The sequence below is a fragment of the Carassius auratus genome, chromosome 20 (assembly GCF_003368295.1).
Source record: "Carassius auratus strain Wakin chromosome 20, ASM336829v1, whole genome shotgun sequence".
In the NCBI taxonomy this organism is placed as follows: Eukaryota; Metazoa; Chordata; class Actinopteri; order Cypriniformes; family Cyprinidae; genus Carassius; species Carassius auratus.
In genome coordinates, this window is record NC_039262.1 from 2,315,796 (window position 1) to 2,334,828 (window position 19,033).

At 36.7% G+C, this 19,033-nt stretch overlaps 1 protein-coding gene and 1 non-coding gene across 2 annotated transcripts in view; one reads left to right on the forward strand and one right to left on the reverse strand.

Annotated features, from left to right (window-relative positions):
- Positions 1-10: 10 nt before the first annotated feature.
- Positions 11-93, reverse strand: trnal-cag (transfer RNA leucine (anticodon CAG)). Its single transcript has one exon. It is a non-coding gene; the product is annotated as a tRNA-Leu (tRNA).
- Positions 94-2,547: 2,454 nt separating this feature from the next.
- LOC113120488 (cation-independent mannose-6-phosphate receptor-like) overlaps positions 2,548-19,033 on the forward strand; it is a 29,225-nt gene continuing 12,739 nt past the window's right edge. Inside the window, 30 exon segments of the mRNA XM_026290331.1 lie at positions 2,548-2,666; positions 2,996-3,135; positions 5,852-5,973; positions 6,392-6,490; positions 7,463-7,595; positions 7,800-7,911; positions 8,241-8,343; positions 8,427-8,583; positions 9,380-9,566; positions 9,650-9,753; positions 9,942-10,097; positions 10,796-10,945; positions 11,046-11,333; positions 11,649-11,799; positions 11,928-12,105; positions 12,344-12,459; positions 13,112-13,274; positions 13,391-13,567; positions 13,657-13,758; positions 13,845-13,946; positions 14,943-15,117; positions 15,306-15,479; positions 15,575-15,718; positions 15,879-16,054; positions 16,681-16,768; positions 16,856-17,059; positions 17,831-17,961; positions 18,043-18,146; positions 18,234-18,367; positions 18,442-18,638. Of these exon segments, the coding sequence (XP_026146116.1) occupies positions 2,548-2,666; positions 2,996-3,135; positions 5,852-5,973; positions 6,392-6,490; positions 7,463-7,595; positions 7,800-7,911; positions 8,241-8,343; positions 8,427-8,583; positions 9,380-9,566; positions 9,650-9,753; positions 9,942-10,097; positions 10,796-10,945; positions 11,046-11,333; positions 11,649-11,799; positions 11,928-12,105; positions 12,344-12,459; positions 13,112-13,274; positions 13,391-13,567; positions 13,657-13,758; positions 13,845-13,946; positions 14,943-15,117; positions 15,306-15,479; positions 15,575-15,718; positions 15,879-16,054; positions 16,681-16,768; positions 16,856-17,059; positions 17,831-17,961; positions 18,043-18,146; positions 18,234-18,367; positions 18,442-18,638 (4,386 nt within the window).

The window sequence follows — 19,033 nt, forward strand, 5'->3', positions numbered from 1 at the left end:
AAAAGGTTGTTGTCAGAAGTGGGATTCGAACCCACGCCTCCAGAGGAGACTGCGACCTGAACGCAGCGCCTTAGACCGCTCGGCCATCCTGACTGTAACTACATGGTTATTACACACCATTTTAGCTATTACAGTTATTACAAACATAATAGGTTATTTTAACTACACCATCACATCACTGGCTTCATTGACTTTATATTGTCCTATGTGGAATACAGCACTCTTAGCTAAACAGGACATGCTCAAGCATTTTTTTTGTAAGGATGACTCATTGGCAGTTATTGGATGGCACATATCACTTGGTTTTAAATATTTCAGATGGTGCAAAAAAAGTCGTCCAAGAGGGGGCGCAAGGCGGCTCAAACATAGTCTGAGCAACACACTAATCTGGGGCCAGTTGCTTAAATGAACCCTTTCTGTATAGTCTGACAAACTACTGATTAGCCAAGGGGTTAATCAGTCTTGTTTTTCTGATTCAACTTATTATAAATTGTTTTTTATCTAACTGAAATAAGATATAAACTGTCTATAAAGCGGTCCTCAACCCTTTTAGCACCAAGGACCGGTTTAATATCAGAAAATATTTAAACGGACCGGGTTTCAAGGTATGATGCATAAATAAAACAAAATAAAATGATACGACTGGCATAAAAATTGTGGTATATTGTAAATATAATAATAAACATCAATCCACGGTGTATTTGGATGCAACTTTATTAGCAGCGTCTTCGTAACATCGCGCCAACAACATAACATGAAAAATATATAATGAGGGAGTACATCATGAACCCATTGTCCAAACTGTGTTTTTGTCTTATCCTAAATCACTACAGTACACCTATAATAAGTATTTATATTCAAACTATTTTAGTCTGGTGGTGATGGCAACGCTACAGAGTAGCTCAGTCCCTGCGTGACTGGCCATAGATGTAAACAGAGAGAAGTAGCTCCGGCTACAATGTTGTTCTGCTAGACGTGAGCACCAAAAGTTACCAACTCCCATACAGCAAGCAGTTTCGGCCCAGTTCTGGCCCATATTTGGCCCGCATGTATTTCACACGGGCCAGATCTGGGCCAGTTCTGGGACGAAACTGCTTGCTGTCTGGCCTGCAGCTTTAATGTAAGTTATTTCTTTCTTGTTCAGCCCTGTACCCAATGACGCATGGACCGGTACTGGTCCGCAGCCCTGGGGTTTGGGGACTGCTGCTCTATGGTCTCAGGCTTATATATATATATATATATATATATACACACACACACACACACACACACACACACACACACAGGTGCTGGTCATGTACTTTGAATATCATGAAAAAGTTGATTTATTTCACTAATTCCATTCAAAAAGTGAAACTTGTATATTATATCCATTAATTACACAGACTGATATATTTCAAATGTTTATTTCTTTTAATTTTGATGTTTATAACTGACAACTAAGGAAAATCACAAATTCAGTATCTCAGAAAATTAGAATATTGTGAAAAGGTTCAATATTGAAGACACCTCGTGCCACACTTCAATCAGCTAATTAACTCAAAACACCTGCAAAGCCTTTAAATGTTCTCTCAGTCTAGTTCTGTAGGCTACACAATCATGGGGAAGACTGCTGACTTGGCAGTTGTCAAAAAGACAACCATTGACACCTTTCACAAGGAGGGCAAGACCCAAAAGGTCATTGCAAAAGAGGCTGGATGTTCTCAGAGCTCTTGTGTCCAAGCACATTAATAGAGAGACGAAGGAAAGTAAAAAATGTGGTAGAAAAAAAGTGTTCAAGCAATAGGGATAACCGCACCCTGGAGAGGATTGTGAAACAAAACCCATTCAAAAATGTAGAGGAGATTCACAAAGAGTGGACTGCAGCTGGAGTCAGTGCTTCAAGAGCCACTACGCACAGACAAATGCAGGACTTGGGTTTCAGCTGTCCAGTGTAAAGTTTCCACAGTCAGTGATGGTTTGCGGTACCATGTCATCTGCTGGTGTTGGTCCACTGTGTTTTCTGAGGTCCAAGGTCAACACAGTCATATACCAGGACGTTTTAGAGCACTTCATGCTTCCTCCTGCTGACCAACTTTATGGAGATCCAGATTTCATTTTCCAACAGGACTTGGCCCCTGTTGGAAATTGGGAAGAGGAAGATGCGATATAACTCAAAACAATATATTTATTGATTTGGTAGTAACACTATCACAATTTTTTTTTTTGGATAATGACTGGCTGAGTGTGTGAAGATTGTTTTTATAATGATAAGATAATGATCCTCCGACTGTAAATTCTGTGTTCTGTAAATTCAATTGTAAGGACAGTGGAAAGATTGAACGGCGAAGCGTTAAAAACATGCTATGCCACGCCTATTTAGGACGGTCCTTTTCATGCTGTCGTCATTCTACTTATTCGAGTGCAGCGCACCCCGTGACTTGCTTGTACCACGTGTCATGTCACGTGACAGCGAGTGGCTCCTGCTACACGGTAATGAACAGTGATCGGAAAGGACTGCTGTATCATGTCGGACTTTGCGAATTAATTTATTTCCTAGTTTAAGACATGGGTCGTGTGCGGGTTTGCGGCATCGCTGCTACTGTTGTTTCTACTTTCATACTGCTTCAGTGTGTGTCATCGGCACTGAAGTCGGAGGACAGCCCATGGTACAAGGATCTGTGCAGGTGAGATCTTTAATAAATGAACAAACCTAATGTTCACTGCTGGCTGGCAAACCCTCATGGATATCATATAAACAGCTGTCAAGAAAGAATTGTGTGTGTTTAAATATGGTCTAGTTTGCTTTATATATTTGAATGATAGCTGTGGCCCTTTAGCATGGGTGCATCTAGGTAACGTTACCTGGACATAATAAAATCATAACTGATACTTCGACTCACCTGAGACAAAGCAATGCATTCGTTTATGCACTGAGTTTGTTTCACTATACAATGATGTCATTTGACTGGAAATGGATTCCACTTAAATTGTGTCTTTCTTTTTGTGTGTGAAGTTACAAATGGGAGGCTATTGACCAAGACAGCAATGTGAGATACACTTTGAAGCTCTGTGATTCTTCTCCGGACACAGAATGTGGAAAAGAAAGTGCGGTCTGTGCCCATAAGCTTAAGAGTGACCAGCCACAGTCCGTGGGTAAGTACAGGGCAATGCACACCCAAACTGCAAAATCATAAACATGTACACTGCTTCTTTTTTATATAATATAACATATATTCTACAATTAATAATCTTCATTTTGTCAATTCCGAATCTTTTTCTGTTTTCTAAATTGTCAGCTTTCTGCCGTGGGATAGTGATCATTGATTATAAAATCGATTGTTCGTATGATTATTTGATTAATTTTAGGATAGATATTGACAGTATCTGTGAGAGTGGCACTGGTTTTCACCATCCAAGGCCTGTATAAGAAAACAATTCTCAGGTTCTCTAAATTAAAATTTGTTATGGCATTGCTGTTGTACTGTCTCTTTGCCAATTTTGTTTGAGAAAAACATTATTTATGTTAGCCTAGTGTGATCTGGAATCACTTTGCATTATGAAATAATGTTACACGACAGTGTGGTCTTAATGGTCCTAAAGAAGATTTTATTTTAAGGAGATTTTGTCATAATTTTAAGATATGCTCACTAAGGCTGCAAATATACAGTAAAAAGATTATATTTAATTATTTTGCCATTTTAAATGACTGTTTTCTGTTTTAGTTTATTTTAAAATGTAATTTATTCCTGTGATGCAAAGCTGAATTTTTAGTATCTTTTCTCCAGTCTTCATTAACACATGATCTTTCAGAAATCATTTGAATATGCTGATTTGGTGCTTAGGAAACTTTTCTTGTTGTGGTCCATGTTGAAGACCTTTGTGCTGTTTTAATATTTTTACTGACACAGTGATGCATTTTTTTTTCAGGACTCTGTTCCTGTTTTTCATTTACGCTTAAACTGCAATGTGATCTTAACGTGTTTTCTTGCAAGATTTGCTCTTTAATCAGTTAGGTCATGTGATAAAAACCATTTTCTATAGATTCAAGTCACCCCAAACACTTGGTTGGACTTAGAAATAAATGTTATTGCTTAGTCTGAATATTCAGGTTAAACATAAAAACTCTTTAAAGGAAGTATTCTAAATACTTCTCATGTTTGTCTTCAGAGCAGATAGAAACCGTATAACTCAGAGCTGTTATAGCACATGGTCATTGCTCTCATAAGCGAGAGCTGCATGACAGAGCACTTGGTCATATCTAGCTAGTCAGCTGACCTCCACATGACTCAAACCCATCAACTGAACACTGCTGACCAAAAGTGCCTCGTAATCATCTGTTAGCCCTAGATTTAAATAAAGGGATCCATTTCACTTGTCAGAACAAACACTGGAGATATGTTGATGATTAAATCTGCTTGCTTATATTCCTAATGAGCGGCTTTCAGCACTATTACAGAGAGTACAGAAGTTATTTTGTAACTTAGTAAGAAAAACATTCAAACACCAGTGTGTAATGTCTATTTATATAGCGTTTCATGCTGACTGTGGTGATTATACTCGTACTGTTTCTCAGTGTCACACATTTTGTTGTGGTTAGTGTGCATCTGTTATAGGGCTTTCCGGCACATTAATGTATGCTAGTTCACACAATAGTGTCGAACTGTCATTGCATCTGAATGTGTTTGCATTATTTTAGTGTGTATACACTCGCTCACATATCCTGGTATTCTTTATCTTGTGTTCCTGCAGTCATATCTTTGTTTCACAGTAAGTAGGTCGAAGTTATCTAGCAGCAGGTGCAGTAGTACAATCTGACAGTTAGAAAAATGGCTGTATTGTAAATAAGTGTCAGTGTTTAAATATCAGTAATTAAAATTTTCAAGTTACACCGTGAACAATAAATCATAAGTGTTAGTCCTGTCACGTTAACTGTGTTTGCTGTCTTAATAAAAGTCTGAAGCATATGCTACACTTACTTGGGGTTACATCAGGCTGATTAAGTCATGCTTTATTCTCAAAACGATTTAACACATCCTGAACAGAGCAGAATTGAGACTTATTACTTCATTATGTGGCTGCAATAAGATAATTTTACATTTATGTACACACATAATGATTTCTTTCTAAATATGAATATTACTTTAATTAATAGTTACACTAAATTAAATATAGCAATAAACGGATGTCAAGTTATTACAGTGTCGTTTATTACTGTTTATAAGTGTTTTTTTAATAGTATGCAGTATAATGTTCTCTTTCTCCACACAAGACATGTTAAATGTTTTCCAGTGGCCTAAAATATCAGATATAGTTCCTCTAGCTCTAGTTGGCATGTTTATGGAACGGTTTATGATGTTGCTGAGTTTTTATTAGGTAATCTTCTCATGCGGTTTGTTCCCATGGGTTGTGCACTGCTAGACTTTTGGCCTGTGAACTTCTAACCTCTCCAGATCACATGCTGTAATATTTATACTTTGTTGGGTAGCTCAAATACATTTACTGAATTGTATGTGCTGGTAAACTTTACTCTTGGGCTTCGATAAGCAGTTTTTTTTAAACATACTTTTTTGCTTGTGCTTTACTGAACGGTGCATTGTCAAAAGTGCTTTTGATTGCTTCTGTTGTCCTCATTTGTAAGTCACTTAAGATAAAAGCATCTGCTAAATGAAAAAGACCTTTGACCTTTGAAAAAGACCTTCGAACAACTGCGTATAGTGTGGTCATTTATTAGAATAATTTCCAGCGGTTCTTTTAATAACTGTATAGTGTTACCAGCTTGCTGAAAAAAATTGTATTATCATGAAAGCGTATGTCTTATTCCTCTCAGACACACTGCTGTGTTCAAACCAGGTCTTTTCTTTCCCCATAGGTGAGCTCTCCTTGCAGAAGGTCTCGCCTGCTGTGCTTGATTTCAACAGCTCGGTAAAATGTGGAGACGACGAGAGCCGCAACATTCAGAGCAGCATCACCTTTCAATGCGGCAAGACTATGGTGAGTTTACCTCCTCGGCATGCGCTGTTAGTCAGGGACTCCTGTGAACTGAGCGTGACATTTGCATGGCTGTTTTTTTTTTCGGTCCACCTTCTTTCTGAGCAAGAAGAAATGACACAAATGAAAAAATGAAAGTAGGTGTGGCTGATCTATATCTAAATGTGCTGAAATGTACCCCTAAATATAGATTATTTTTCCTAAATGCATATTTAATTTTACAGAAGTTCCTTTGTGAAGGTCAAAAACTTAAGGCTGTTTTGATGCAAAATTGTTTACTTTATATTTGAATAATTTAATTAAAAAAAGATCTATATTTATAAGCATACATTTGTTTTCACATTTACATTTTCATTATTTTCAGTAAATGTCACACCATGGATTCCATGGGAGTTATTTTATTTATTTATTTATTTTAAAGGGCACACCTGAGTTTGTTACCGTCTCTGAGTGTGTGCATTACTTTGAATGGAGGACGTATGCCGCCTGCAGACGTGATAAATTTAAACCACATAAGGAGGTGAGTAAAGATGATGAGACTTTTCTGATGACAGTTCTGTTAGAGCGTTAACATGGAGGAAGGTGTGAATTCTTAAGTGTGTGTGTTTGGCGGTTTCAGTAGTTCTCAGTCTGAGCAAGAATTAAACTCATCAGTCTTAAATCATTTTAACATTGTCTAAATAGACCTGAACAATACCTAATCTACATAAAGAAAGATTAACAATAACATTTGTGTAAATCAAATTTAATGGACTAGTACAGTGTTTATTTATTTACTTATTTTGGAATAAAGTATTTGAGGTGAAAACATTTGAGGGAAACAATTTCCTATTTTTCTATCATTATGCTAATCCAAGCACTAGTCACATTTTCATGAAATGTAAAAATTTATGTTTTTAGTATTGTTGTCAAACGATTAATCACATCCAAAATAAATGTTTTTGTTTACATAATATGTGTGTCTACTGTGTATATTTATTGTGGATATATAATTACACACACATGTATGTATTAGAAATATATCATAAAATATATATTTGTTTTTATATATATATATATATATATATATATATATATATATATATATATAATATTTATTTTAGTGATTAATCAGTTCTGAAATAAGTAAAATTTATTACATTATGTATGTGTGTATATATATATATATATGTGTGTGTGTGTGTGTGTGTGTGTGTGTGTGTATGTATATATGTATGTAATATTCCAATCGGAACTACGGGAGCCTGAGTTGAGCATCGGCAAATGTTAAAAAGAAAACCGATTTTCATTCAAACAAATAGATGTAAACTACACATTCGAGTTCATAGGGCTGAGCGATACATTTGACCAATGATTAATCATTTGATAGCACTAGTTTTTAGATATTTCGTCTAATATCTTATGCTAATATAAACAGAGGAAATGTCTCAAGCTTCTGGGAGTATTTTTTTCAACACCACTCAATGCATTATTTGCAAATCTATTTTTAAAGGTCCCTTGCTATGTCTTTGACTTGGATGGAAAGAAGCATGACCTCAACCCGCTGATAAAACTCTCAGATGGCTACCTGGTTGATGACCCAGACGATGAAATTGATTTCTACATCAATATATGCAGAAGTCTAAGTGAGTTACTGTAAACTTTATATATATAAGACATACAGTGTAGGAGCTTATCAAAAGTTTGCCACCCAGTCAACAATATTTTGATTTTATAGCTGCTTTATCAAACAAAACAATCTGCAAAGCATCTGAGCAGGTTCTTATGTAAACATCTAAAGCATTTGGAAGTGCAATGCAGATAACTTAAGATGATGTCTGTCCATCCAGACCGTGTTGGAAGCTCCTGTCCCGAGGGATCTGCCGCCTGTCTCACCTCTGGCAAAGACTCCTTCGACATGGGTCAGCCTGTTCATCAACTCGAGCTGCTCTCCAATGACAAGTATGCGTTCATTTTATTAGCTAATTAGTTAATAGGCTGATTGGCGCATTCATGCTCACCAAGAGTAAAAACAGTAATATTGTGAAACATTATTGTAATATCAAATATTTGTTTTCTTTTTTAATATAATTTAAAGTGTCATTTATAACTGTGATGCAAAGCCGAACTTTAAGCAGACAATATTTCAGTGTCATATGATCTTTGAGAAATAATTGTAATATCCAGTTTTGGTGCTTAAGAAATTTTTTTAAATTACCAATGTAGAAAACTGGAGCATGAACTGAATTTCTCTCTTCTTTTTTTTTGTTTTTTTTTTATTTTTTTTAAAGACTAAAGCTGCGATATGAGCTAGGCAAAGAAGGCCCATCCTTCTGTAATGGCCACAGTCCAGCAGTGACCATTACATTTATTTGTCCATCTACAAGGCAGGCGGTAAGAAGATGCCTAGTGTTTCATCTCATCACAGTATATCTGCTATACTCGGTCATCTCACAGTTTTCTCAATGGTTTAACAGGGAAGTAACCCAAAGATGATCAACAGCTTGAACTGTCGGTATGAGATCGAGTGGGTGACTGAGTACGCCTGCCACAGAGATTACCTGGAGAGTCAAAACTGCACACTGACCAGCGAACAGCACGACATCTCCATTGACCTTACTCCCCTGATGAAACGTGAGTTAACTCTATTAGTTTAGTAAGAGGCAGTGATGTAAATATTGTTTATGTGGTAAGAATGAAGAAGTGATGGATTTGATATGGTGTTTAAGGATTAAGTGAATAACTGAATAAATCACACATATTCCAGTGTCCATGTACAGTGGTAATATTAAAAGTCATGTGGGTTAATTGAAATAAAATATTAGATAAATATTAAAGGAAAGCTTTAACTTAAGTGGAAATATATTATGCAATTTGACTTAGTGACTAACTGAAATAAAATGAGTTTAACTTCAAGTATTAAAATGACGAAAACGAACAAATAAATCCAAACTGGCAAAATCACAAAATTACTAAAACATTGAAGCTAATTTAAAATGTTAATAAATATTGTAGTAGTTTAAAATAACACTGAGACCAAAGCATTAAAGCTCATTTATTTACTGTGGAAATTTACATGTTACTTCATTGTGCGTCAGAGATGAAAAGGTCTAAGAACATGATATTGGTACAGTACCATGTCCTCTTTTGGTATGGTACATTTTGGTACTTTTTGTTACGGAGATAAATCGGAGGGCAGTTAGTTGGAAACTGAGTTTGTTTTTCCCACTGAAGACAAACTAAGAACAGGAACTTTGAGAACAAGTGTGGTGAAAATTTCATGGTAAACAATCAAACATACCATGAGTTTAGCAAAAACAAAAATCCCTTCTCCGATAAGTCCATACAGTTGTGGTTCATCTTTGATTTGATCGAGTACTTGTTTACCAAATATATTGCTTTACCATTCGTCATATTTCTTTATTCTTAGCTTCTGGCAAATCCTATATGACTGAGGCCAAAAATGGTCAGGACACCTATATCTTCTATCTGAATGTGTGTGGGGAGACCAGAGCTGGAGAGTGTTTTGATGGAAAAGGTTACGTTTCTGCCTGCCAAGTCAAAGACAAAGGGCATGAGAAAAAGATTGCTGGGAGATTCCAGAACCAGACTCTGAGGTTCGTCTTAGCTTGTGTTACTGATTTACAGTGAAAATTTAAACTGAAGAGCAGTCATAACCCTTTTTTCTTTTTTTCTTAAGATATTCAGATGGTGATCTCACGCTAATCTACCCAGACGGCATCAGATGCAGCACTGGATTCCTGCGCATGACCATCATTAACTTTGAGTGCAATGCAACGGCTGGTGAGTGACACAGCGACTCGTGAAGTTACGTGCTGATTAGACCACAGCGCTTCTCTTTTAACCCTGCCTGATTGAGGAAGTTTGATTGGATGTGGACCAAAAAGAAGGAAATTTAACAATGTGAGATGATGGTTTCATATCGGAAATTCGGTTTTTAAAATGTTTCGCTCACTGCTTGTGGTTTGCAGCGTATGGCCAGCCGGTTTTTACAGGAGAGTCTGACTGCACGTATTACTTTGACTGGCAAACAGCGTACGCATGTGTGAAGGAGAAGGAAGACCTGATGTGTCGAGTCACAGACCACAAGAAGCGTTATGATTTGTCGCCTCTTACGCGTTACCCAGGTAGAGATGAAATGATTGTGTTCTGGGAAGTGAAGTCAAACTTGTGGCTTGATTTGATTTTTGTAGTTACTTTCTTTATTTTTAGTACTTTAATGACAAGTAAATAATTACACTATAAAGTTTAGAATATTGTGAAATAACAATGTATAAACTTTTCTATTGGATTGTGTTTTTTTTTTTGTGAAAGCTCCCCCCACCTCCCCCAGAATTCTGTAATGAATTGAGTTCAAAGAACAATATTTATTTGAAATCTAAATTGTTTTGCCATTATATCTTTAGTCACCTTTGATCAATTTAAATCATCCTAGCTGAATAATCCTTCTGACTAATCTATATGTCTATTTATTTACTTATTTGTACTCCACAATGCCAAAACATTGCCTAATTTCTAAAAGAAACGTTCACCTAAAAAAGAAATTTCTGTGGAAAGTAAAAAAAAAAAATTCCAAAAAATGCACTATAAATTGCTTACCACTTTGTATGAGGAACAGACAGAAATTACATTAAAGGCCAAATCAAAAAATGTTGTACTGTAGGTGGGGAAGCTCATTTGAATATTAAGTCATTAATATTTGATGGGGCGTAAAATAAAAGATCACATGCTAAAACTTTAAAACCTGTTTTCTGAAATATGAAACATTCTATAAACTTCTCAAAAAGTACCTTATTTTGTTTATTTGTAAATGTTTTTCTCTCAGAATCAGAGGGATCTCAAAACTGGGAGGCTGTGGATGGCACCAAGACAGCGGAGTCTGATAAGAAACGCTTTTACATCAATGTTTGTCATAAAATCATCCAAGACGGGGAGACCAGATCTTGCCCCGAGGATGCAGCAATATGTGCAGTTGGTCCGTGCATCATTAGAAATGATTTCCAAGATATAAAACCTTTTTTTTTGTTCTGTCTTACTCTGGACATTTTATTCGAACACAAATGTTCTTCTCTTAGGCAATGGGAAAACCATGAACTTGGGCAAATTCAAGATTCCACCGCAAAAGGCAGCAGAGGGTGATGACATCATACTCATTTACACTGATGGAGACAAATGTGGGGAGAACATGAAAGTGAAAACCATCATCATTCTGAAGTGTAAGCCTGGAGATGTTGAGAGCGCTCCAGTCCTGACGAGCATGTCCAGTGATGGATGCATCTATGAGTTTGAGTGGTTCACCGCTTCAGCCTGCGTCCTTTTGAAAGCAGAAGGTGATGACTGCAAGGTGGAAGACCCACAAGCAGGTACAGGACAGTGGTGTTGTAGTTTTATTTATGCATTATTATTAGTAGTGCACATGCACAACCGAAATAAAAAAATGCTCTTTGTAAATAAGTTCAGTTCGCTCATTGGCATACTGACATGCTTGACATCTGTTAATGCACAATCATTATTTCAGATCAACTAACTAATGTTGTAATATAAGATTTCTAAAGGAAATAAAAAAAAAATGTTAACGTTCTGCTTCATTATTGCTAGTGGCTTTCGATTTAGGCTGTTTATGGCGTTTATTTGCCTTTAATTGAGCTGCTTTTAAATGTACTTCTCTTTCACTACAGGAATTTCATTTGACCTTTCCCCGCTTCGGAAACCTAGCGGAGGTTATTATAACATGTCCGTTGACAAGTATGACTACTTCATCAATGTGTGTGACAATGTGAAGCCCGCACAGTGTCCAGATACAGCAGGGGCCTGTCAAGTTGACCAGAGGTAAGCACTAGAATCTCAGCCAATCACAACATAGCTGCATGTTGAACATCAAATATGGAGGGCATGATTTTTGAACCAATAAGATTCTGCTGTGGGTGGAGCTAACCTTTTTTGTTCACTCTCTGCAGTGGCACAAGCTCTTGGAATCTCGGCCAGTTTAACTCCAAGCTTTCTTACTATGATGGCATGATCCAGTTGACCTACAGAAATGGCTCTCAGTACAATGACAAGCGGCACACGCAGCGCTCCACACACATCTCCTTCCTCTGTGACAGAGAGGCTGGTCCAGGAAAACCAGAGTTTCAGGTATTGCACCTGCTTCTTTGTTCAGTTCCTGCTGACTGTTAACACTTAAATATATTTTTAGCCCCTTCAGGTAAATATTTTTAGCATCTAGTCAAATAATGCTATTTCAGCATAAAGGGCTTGTGTGTCAAGCATTTTTTTTTGTCTCAGGCTTTGCATTGGACCTTCAGATTATTATAAGTCTTGTGTCTTGTCTGCAAACCATAAAGGTCCTTCATTTATGAGCATTTTTCTGCAGAAAGAAGATGAGAACACTTATAACTTCATATGGTACACTTCCTACGCCTGTCCTGAGAGACCACATGAGTGTGTTGTGACCGACCCAAAAACTCTGCACCAATACGACCTGTCCAGGTATGTCCTAAAGAAATGAGTACACTGTATTACTAAATATTTGAGTTCATTTTAAAAACAAGTTTGGTGCCACTATAGCTGTGTCAAGCTTATCCTTTAGTTGACTAAATACTTCCTCCATCTGCCACCGATTGAACAAACAGATGGTCCCAACCCAAGCTCATGTCATTGGCTGAGCCAGTGTTGCCGTTCGGGATTGGTTAAGCAAATGTGCCATGGTTTAATAATGCCATTCTTTGTGGGTGAATCATCCTTTGGATAGCTTATATATTTCTGTGTATATTAAATTAAAATAGGAGCCACTATTAAAAAAAAAATTTTTTATATATATAAATGTGCTCTAATAAAAGTAAATTGCAATCAAATAATTATTTCAAAAATATCAAAAAGTTGTTTTTTTTAAGTAATTAAATCTATATTTAAGAAATTACATAATCATTTTATTTACTAAATATGTTATATATAAACATTTTATACTGTATGTTTTATATATATATATATATATATATTTATATATATTATAATTTTTAGGTAGTGTTATAGCTCCATTATACGTGTTTGACAACATGCAGACAATGCTAGTATCAAAACGCTAGACAGTGTTAACAACAATGGCTCTGCAGTAAATCTCTCGTTTCCTTCCCCTCTGCAGTTTGTCAGTATCTAATGGTGGTAGGAACTGGCACGCCATCCAGGACTCCACTGACCCCAGCGCCCGGAGGAAGTACTACATCAATATATGCCGGCCTCTTAAAGCCGTGCCTGGCTGTGACCGGAGAGCTTCTGTCTGCGAGGTGAAATTCGTGGCTGACAAGGTTAGTTCACTCTCTGGAGATACTGGAATGACTTGATCTAAAATAAAATGTTACAAAAAAAAAAAAAAACTGCACTACTGACAACAAATGTGTGTGTGTGCATGTTACCCAAACAGGAAGGCCTGTCTGAGAAGGTAGAAGTCAGTAACTTAGGCATTGCTAAGAAGGGGCCAGTGATTATGGAAGAGAACCAGCTAATGTTGGAGTACACTAATGGCTCAGTGTGTCAAGCAGATGGAGTGATGACCACTTACACAACTCGTATCCACTTTGTCTGCTCATCTGGGACAGCAGTGAGTCAATACTGCCCTTTTACTCATTTATTGCTCCTTATAAATCAGTGGCTTGAACACTGAGAACAATGTTGTTGTTTTTTCTTTAGTCATCTGGTCCTCACTTTTTTGGGAACCAGAATTGCACCGTTGACTTGGTTTGGGACACAGCAGCTGCCTGCGCCATCTCAACCGTCGAGTCCACCAACCAGGTCCACTTACATTTTTGCACAAATTCACTGACTTGGATGGAATTGTAAAGATTTATTCTCTTATTTCTCTTGTTGTTTGTCTACAGACCTGCTCAGTGAAAGATCCCAACACTGGCTTTGAGTTCAACCTGCAATCACTGGCTTCTGAAAGCGGATACCACGCCAGTGGCAATGGGAAAGACTTTGTCGTAAGAAGCACTTTCAAATCTTTCAAATGCTCTTGAGTAGGGTATGGATCGATACAGAAGTCAGCTTTAGTATGATACTATTTTCTGGTGCATAAGTAAAATCATAAAAACAACCTTGGATGACTAATGAAATGAAACTGAGACTCTCAGTAGATTCAGTAGCTATTTGTCACTATCTATCTCTCTGTCTTTTTATACAGAATGCTTTTTTTTAATGTTTGAGTCAGTACTTTATTTATTTATTTTATTCATCAAAGATGAAGTATATTGATGGATTAAAATGGCGAAACATTTATAATGTTACTAAGAATTTTTATTTCAAATAAACAAAGCTTTCTACTGATCAAAGAATCATTAAAAAATGGTTGCTGTTAAAAAGTCGTGATACTTAAAATTCAGCTTTGTATCACAGGAATAAATTACATTTTAAAAAAATAAAAAACTCAAGTTTAAAAACTGAAGTTAAAAAAAGTTACTAGTTAATATTTAAGATATTACAGTTTTTACTGTATTTTTGGTCAAATAAATAAATTTAGCCTTGGTGAGCATAAGAAATTATATATATATATATATATATATATATATATATATATATATATATATATATATATATATATATATATATATATATATATATATATATATATATTTTTTTTTTTTTTTTTTTCTTTAATGGTTTGAATTGAGCAGTTTGTTCATACACATTTTTACTTTTAGCATTAATTTGTTCTTGTAATAAACATTGTGGAATAATTGTGCTGAATAGCAGCACTTTTCTTATCTGGGCCATGTACTAAATTTACACACAAAAAAAAATTGGTTCCGCTATTTAAAAAAAAAATGTAAACAAATTGAAACGACAATACTGTATACTGTGCAATCTACTGCTCAGTTTGACTCGAGTTAAGTTTCTCTTTGCCCTCTTTTATTTATCACATTTAGTACAGTTATACCAATTTTAAAACAAAAGTAACATAGCACTCCTGTCTACTGTAGGTGAACATTTGTGATTCAGTGAAAGTGTGCGGCACTGTCGGAGATAAACCTGTGGCTGGCTGTAATCTGGAAGATAAGAAACCAGTGAGTCAAGTTGGTGTGGAACGGTCTCTCCAGTTCTCCACTGATGGCACTCTCACTCTCAAATACAAAGGGGTCTTGGACATATCGTCAGGTGAGTAACTGAGAGGGCCCCAGATTTTGACATCATCATTTTAGAGTAATCCCAAGATGATTAAACTAGCACAGCTAATTCTTTAAATTACCAATCAGAATGAAGTATTCTAGAGAGACTTGTATTAAGGTTATATTGTTCTGCCCCAGACTGAATCCACTTTACCCTGTTTCCCATCCTTACTATAGGTACCGAAGACACCTACGTCATTAATTTTGTATGTGACAAAACGTTCAACCCATCCCCTCTGGAGCTTATAGAGGTAGATCAGGGCACAAGTGCACACACAATCCACAATGTGTTATTTGAGTTCCACACTGCTCTAGCCTGTGAACCTGCTCCTGTGGATTGCCAAGTCACCGGTAAGCTTTCCCATGCACAAAAACATGCTTTTTATGCTGTCATTTTCTCGCCATTGCAGAGAACTCAAGCTTATCCCTCTGTCTTGCATTTCCAGATCAGCAAGGAAGAGAGTATGACTTGGGTGACCTCAGTCTGGATGACAAGTATTATGTTCCTCTGGACACCTCAGAGCAGGCCCGCTTTCAAAAGTTTTACATCAGCGTCTGCAAACCGCTGCCTCGCATCCAGGGCTGCCCTGGTGAGGGTCTACAAACAGATATTGACTGACTCTTTTAAAAATGTCTTCCTATTTTTAGCCTTGTACTTGGAGATTGATTTTCTCTTTGTAACACCCAACGAGGGCCGGAGGAGTAGTGCTGGTCTGGATGACTAAACTAATAGACTTCTTTTGTCGGCAGCTGGAGCGGTTGGAGCTTGTGGCCAGCTAAAAGGCAGAGGTGTGAATCTGGGATACGTGCAGTCCGGCCTGCAGCCAGCGGCAGATGGCTCCATCAGTATTGTTTATTTGAATGGGGACAAGTGCAATTCAGGACATTACTCCACCCGAATCGTCTTCCAGTGTGATGACAGTCCTGTAAGCAAGTGCATGGTTTCTCTCTTAAGTACAAATAGATTTTTATCCCGTGGCACCTTCCACAATAAATTGGTGTCTTGAATTCTGTAAATTTATGTTCAATCAATGAAAATTATTGAATATGTATGTATAAGTTTTTATTGTTCAGTTATTTTTTTTAAACAAAAATGAATCATAATTTAGCTGCACAGGATCTATATAACCCTGCTGCTGCAAGTAAAAAATGTAATGTAACTTGTAACCAATAATTGGGGCAAATAAGTTTAAGTAGCAAATTAGCATATTAGAATGATTTTTGATGGATCATGTGACACTGAAAACTGGATTAATGGCTGAATGAATAAATGAATAAATTGCATTTACAGAAACAGAAAACAGATTTATATATATTATGTTTCACAATAATTGTTTTTACTGTATTTTTGATCAAATAATTCTGCCTTGTTGAGTATAAGAGACTTACCGCCCCCAAACTTCTGAATGGTAATAAAATAACGTGATAAAATTATTTAAAATCAGTTTCAAGCTCTATTTTGTAGTATATTTAAGATGCTAACGGTTTTTGTTTTTATTTTATTTTTTATGGTGAAGCTGTTGAAACCCATTTGTCTTTTCTCTATTTAAAGGGTGCACCCATGTTTGATCGCAAAGATGACTGTGAATATGTCTTCATCTGGAGAACCTCAGAAGCTTGCCCAATCAAAAGAGTTCAGGGTAGGATCAACAGACTATTCAGTCTCAAGAATTTGAAGAAATACTCTTACTTGGGCTTTGACTCCATTTAGTTCTTGTCACTTATAGGTGAAAACTGTAAAGTCAAGGACCCCAAGAGCGGTTATGAGTACAATCTTACACCACTGGCCGGAAAGGACTATGAAGTGAAGGGTTTGAGTTATGAGTATCACTTTGCAGTGTGTGGCCCAGTTACATCCTTGGTCTGCCCTCACGGTCCCAGCAACTCGGTTTCCTCGTGTCAGGTCAAGGGCAGTGTACACAGAATAGCAGGTGAGTTCATTATTTTATTTAGTTTTTAAGTGTCAAAACTGAGCTAGTAGGGTACTTTTTTCATTCATGTTTAAAAAATAGTTCAACAGATGAAGAACAGAGAAATGTAACATTGTATCACTAGTTCACCAATGGATCCTCTGCAGTCAATGGGTGCTGTCAGAGTCTAAACAGCTGATAAAAACATCACAATAATCCTCAAGTAATCCATATGACTCCAGTCGACCAGTTAACATCTTGTGAAGTGAAAAGGTGCATGTTTGTTATAAACAAATCCATCATAATAGTTTTTAAAATTACAAAATCCTCTTTCCATAATACTGCTGTTTCCAGTGTGTATATTTCTCCCCTGACTCAGACAAGTCAATTTTGTCAGTTTACTAGCGAAAATAGTCAAAACACATTTTTAACAAATATGTTGTAGGCTTTTGATGTGAGAGGACAACAATGAAGGGTTTTTTTTCACTGGAAGAACTATTATTATGAATTGTGGAATGGCTTTAATATGGGGTTTATTACAAACACATAGATTTTCGTTTACAAGATGTTATAATGGATTTTTGTGGATTATTGTGATGTTTTTATCAGCTGTTTGGACTTTAATTGTGATGGCACCCATTCACTGCAGAGGATCTATTGATGAGTGTATGTGATGTAAATTTCTCCAAATCTGTTCTGATGATGAAACAACCTCCTACATCTTTGCAATGCTTGGCAAATATTCATGTTAGGGTGAACTATTCCTTTAACCTTTCCTATGCTCCTTTGCAGGCTTAGCCAATCAAAACCTCACATTTGATGATGGGATTATTATGATCAACTACACAAATGGGGAAAAGTGCCACAAGATCTATGAGCGATCCACGGCTATTCTCTTCTCCTGCGACCACAGCAAGAATCCTGTGAGTTTCTTTCAGCCAACCAACGAGTTCAGAAGTCAAATCAATTTCCTAAATGTTTCGTTTCCTTTCTTTGTTCTTCAGGGTAAGCCAGAGTACATAAAGGAGACCGCAGACTGCACATATCTGTTTGAATGGCACACAGCTTTGGCCTGTCCTTCTTTCAAAACCACAACCTGCTCCTACAAGTAAGAGCAACCTTCTTAGTAATATATTTGCTCCCAATACATTATACAACACTCTAAATGACCTATAACCCCCTCTTTGTCTGGCAGTGATGGCAATGGCCACTCCTATGATCTATCCTCACTGGCCCTGCACAAATCTAATTGGATGGTCAGGCCAGAATCGACCAATCAGGAGCTGCGTTACTATATCAATGTGTGCAAGTCTCTGGTGCCTCAGACCGGTGAGTTGTAGCAGTACAGCTACAGACTGTATTGAGTGGCCTGCATAGGTGTTATAACTGGTGTTTTGTCTCAGGTTTGTGGAGATGCCCGTCTAGCGCTGCAGCTTGTCTGAAGGACGGAGATAAGTATGTGAATCTGGGGGAGGCAGAGGCGGGTCCACAGTGGGAGAAAAACATGCTGGTTCTGAAGTACACTAATGGACAAGCCTGTCCGGATGGCAAGAGAAACCGGACCACCATTATTCGCTTTAAATGTGACAGAGACAAATTGGTGTGTGGTTATTTAAGCTTTTCTCTATACACTCACAGATGCATGTTCTAAAGTAAATATAATTACTATAGACTAACTACAGTTTATTTTTTATAGCTATCTAATCTTTTTATTCATATATGTTTATTTTAAATAAACACGCAGTTAGTCAGATGGATCTCGCTCTCTTTTTTTTTTAAGAAATATATTTATTCAGCAATAATACATTAAATTGATCAAGTGACAGTGCAGAAATTTATAAAAGATCTCAATTTCAAATAAATGGTGTTCTTTTAAACTTTCTATTCATCAAATGAACTGTTTTCAACCTTGATAAGAAGAAATGTTTCATGAGCAGTAAATCAGCATATTACAATGATTTCTGAAGGATCATGTGACACTGAAGAATGGCGTAA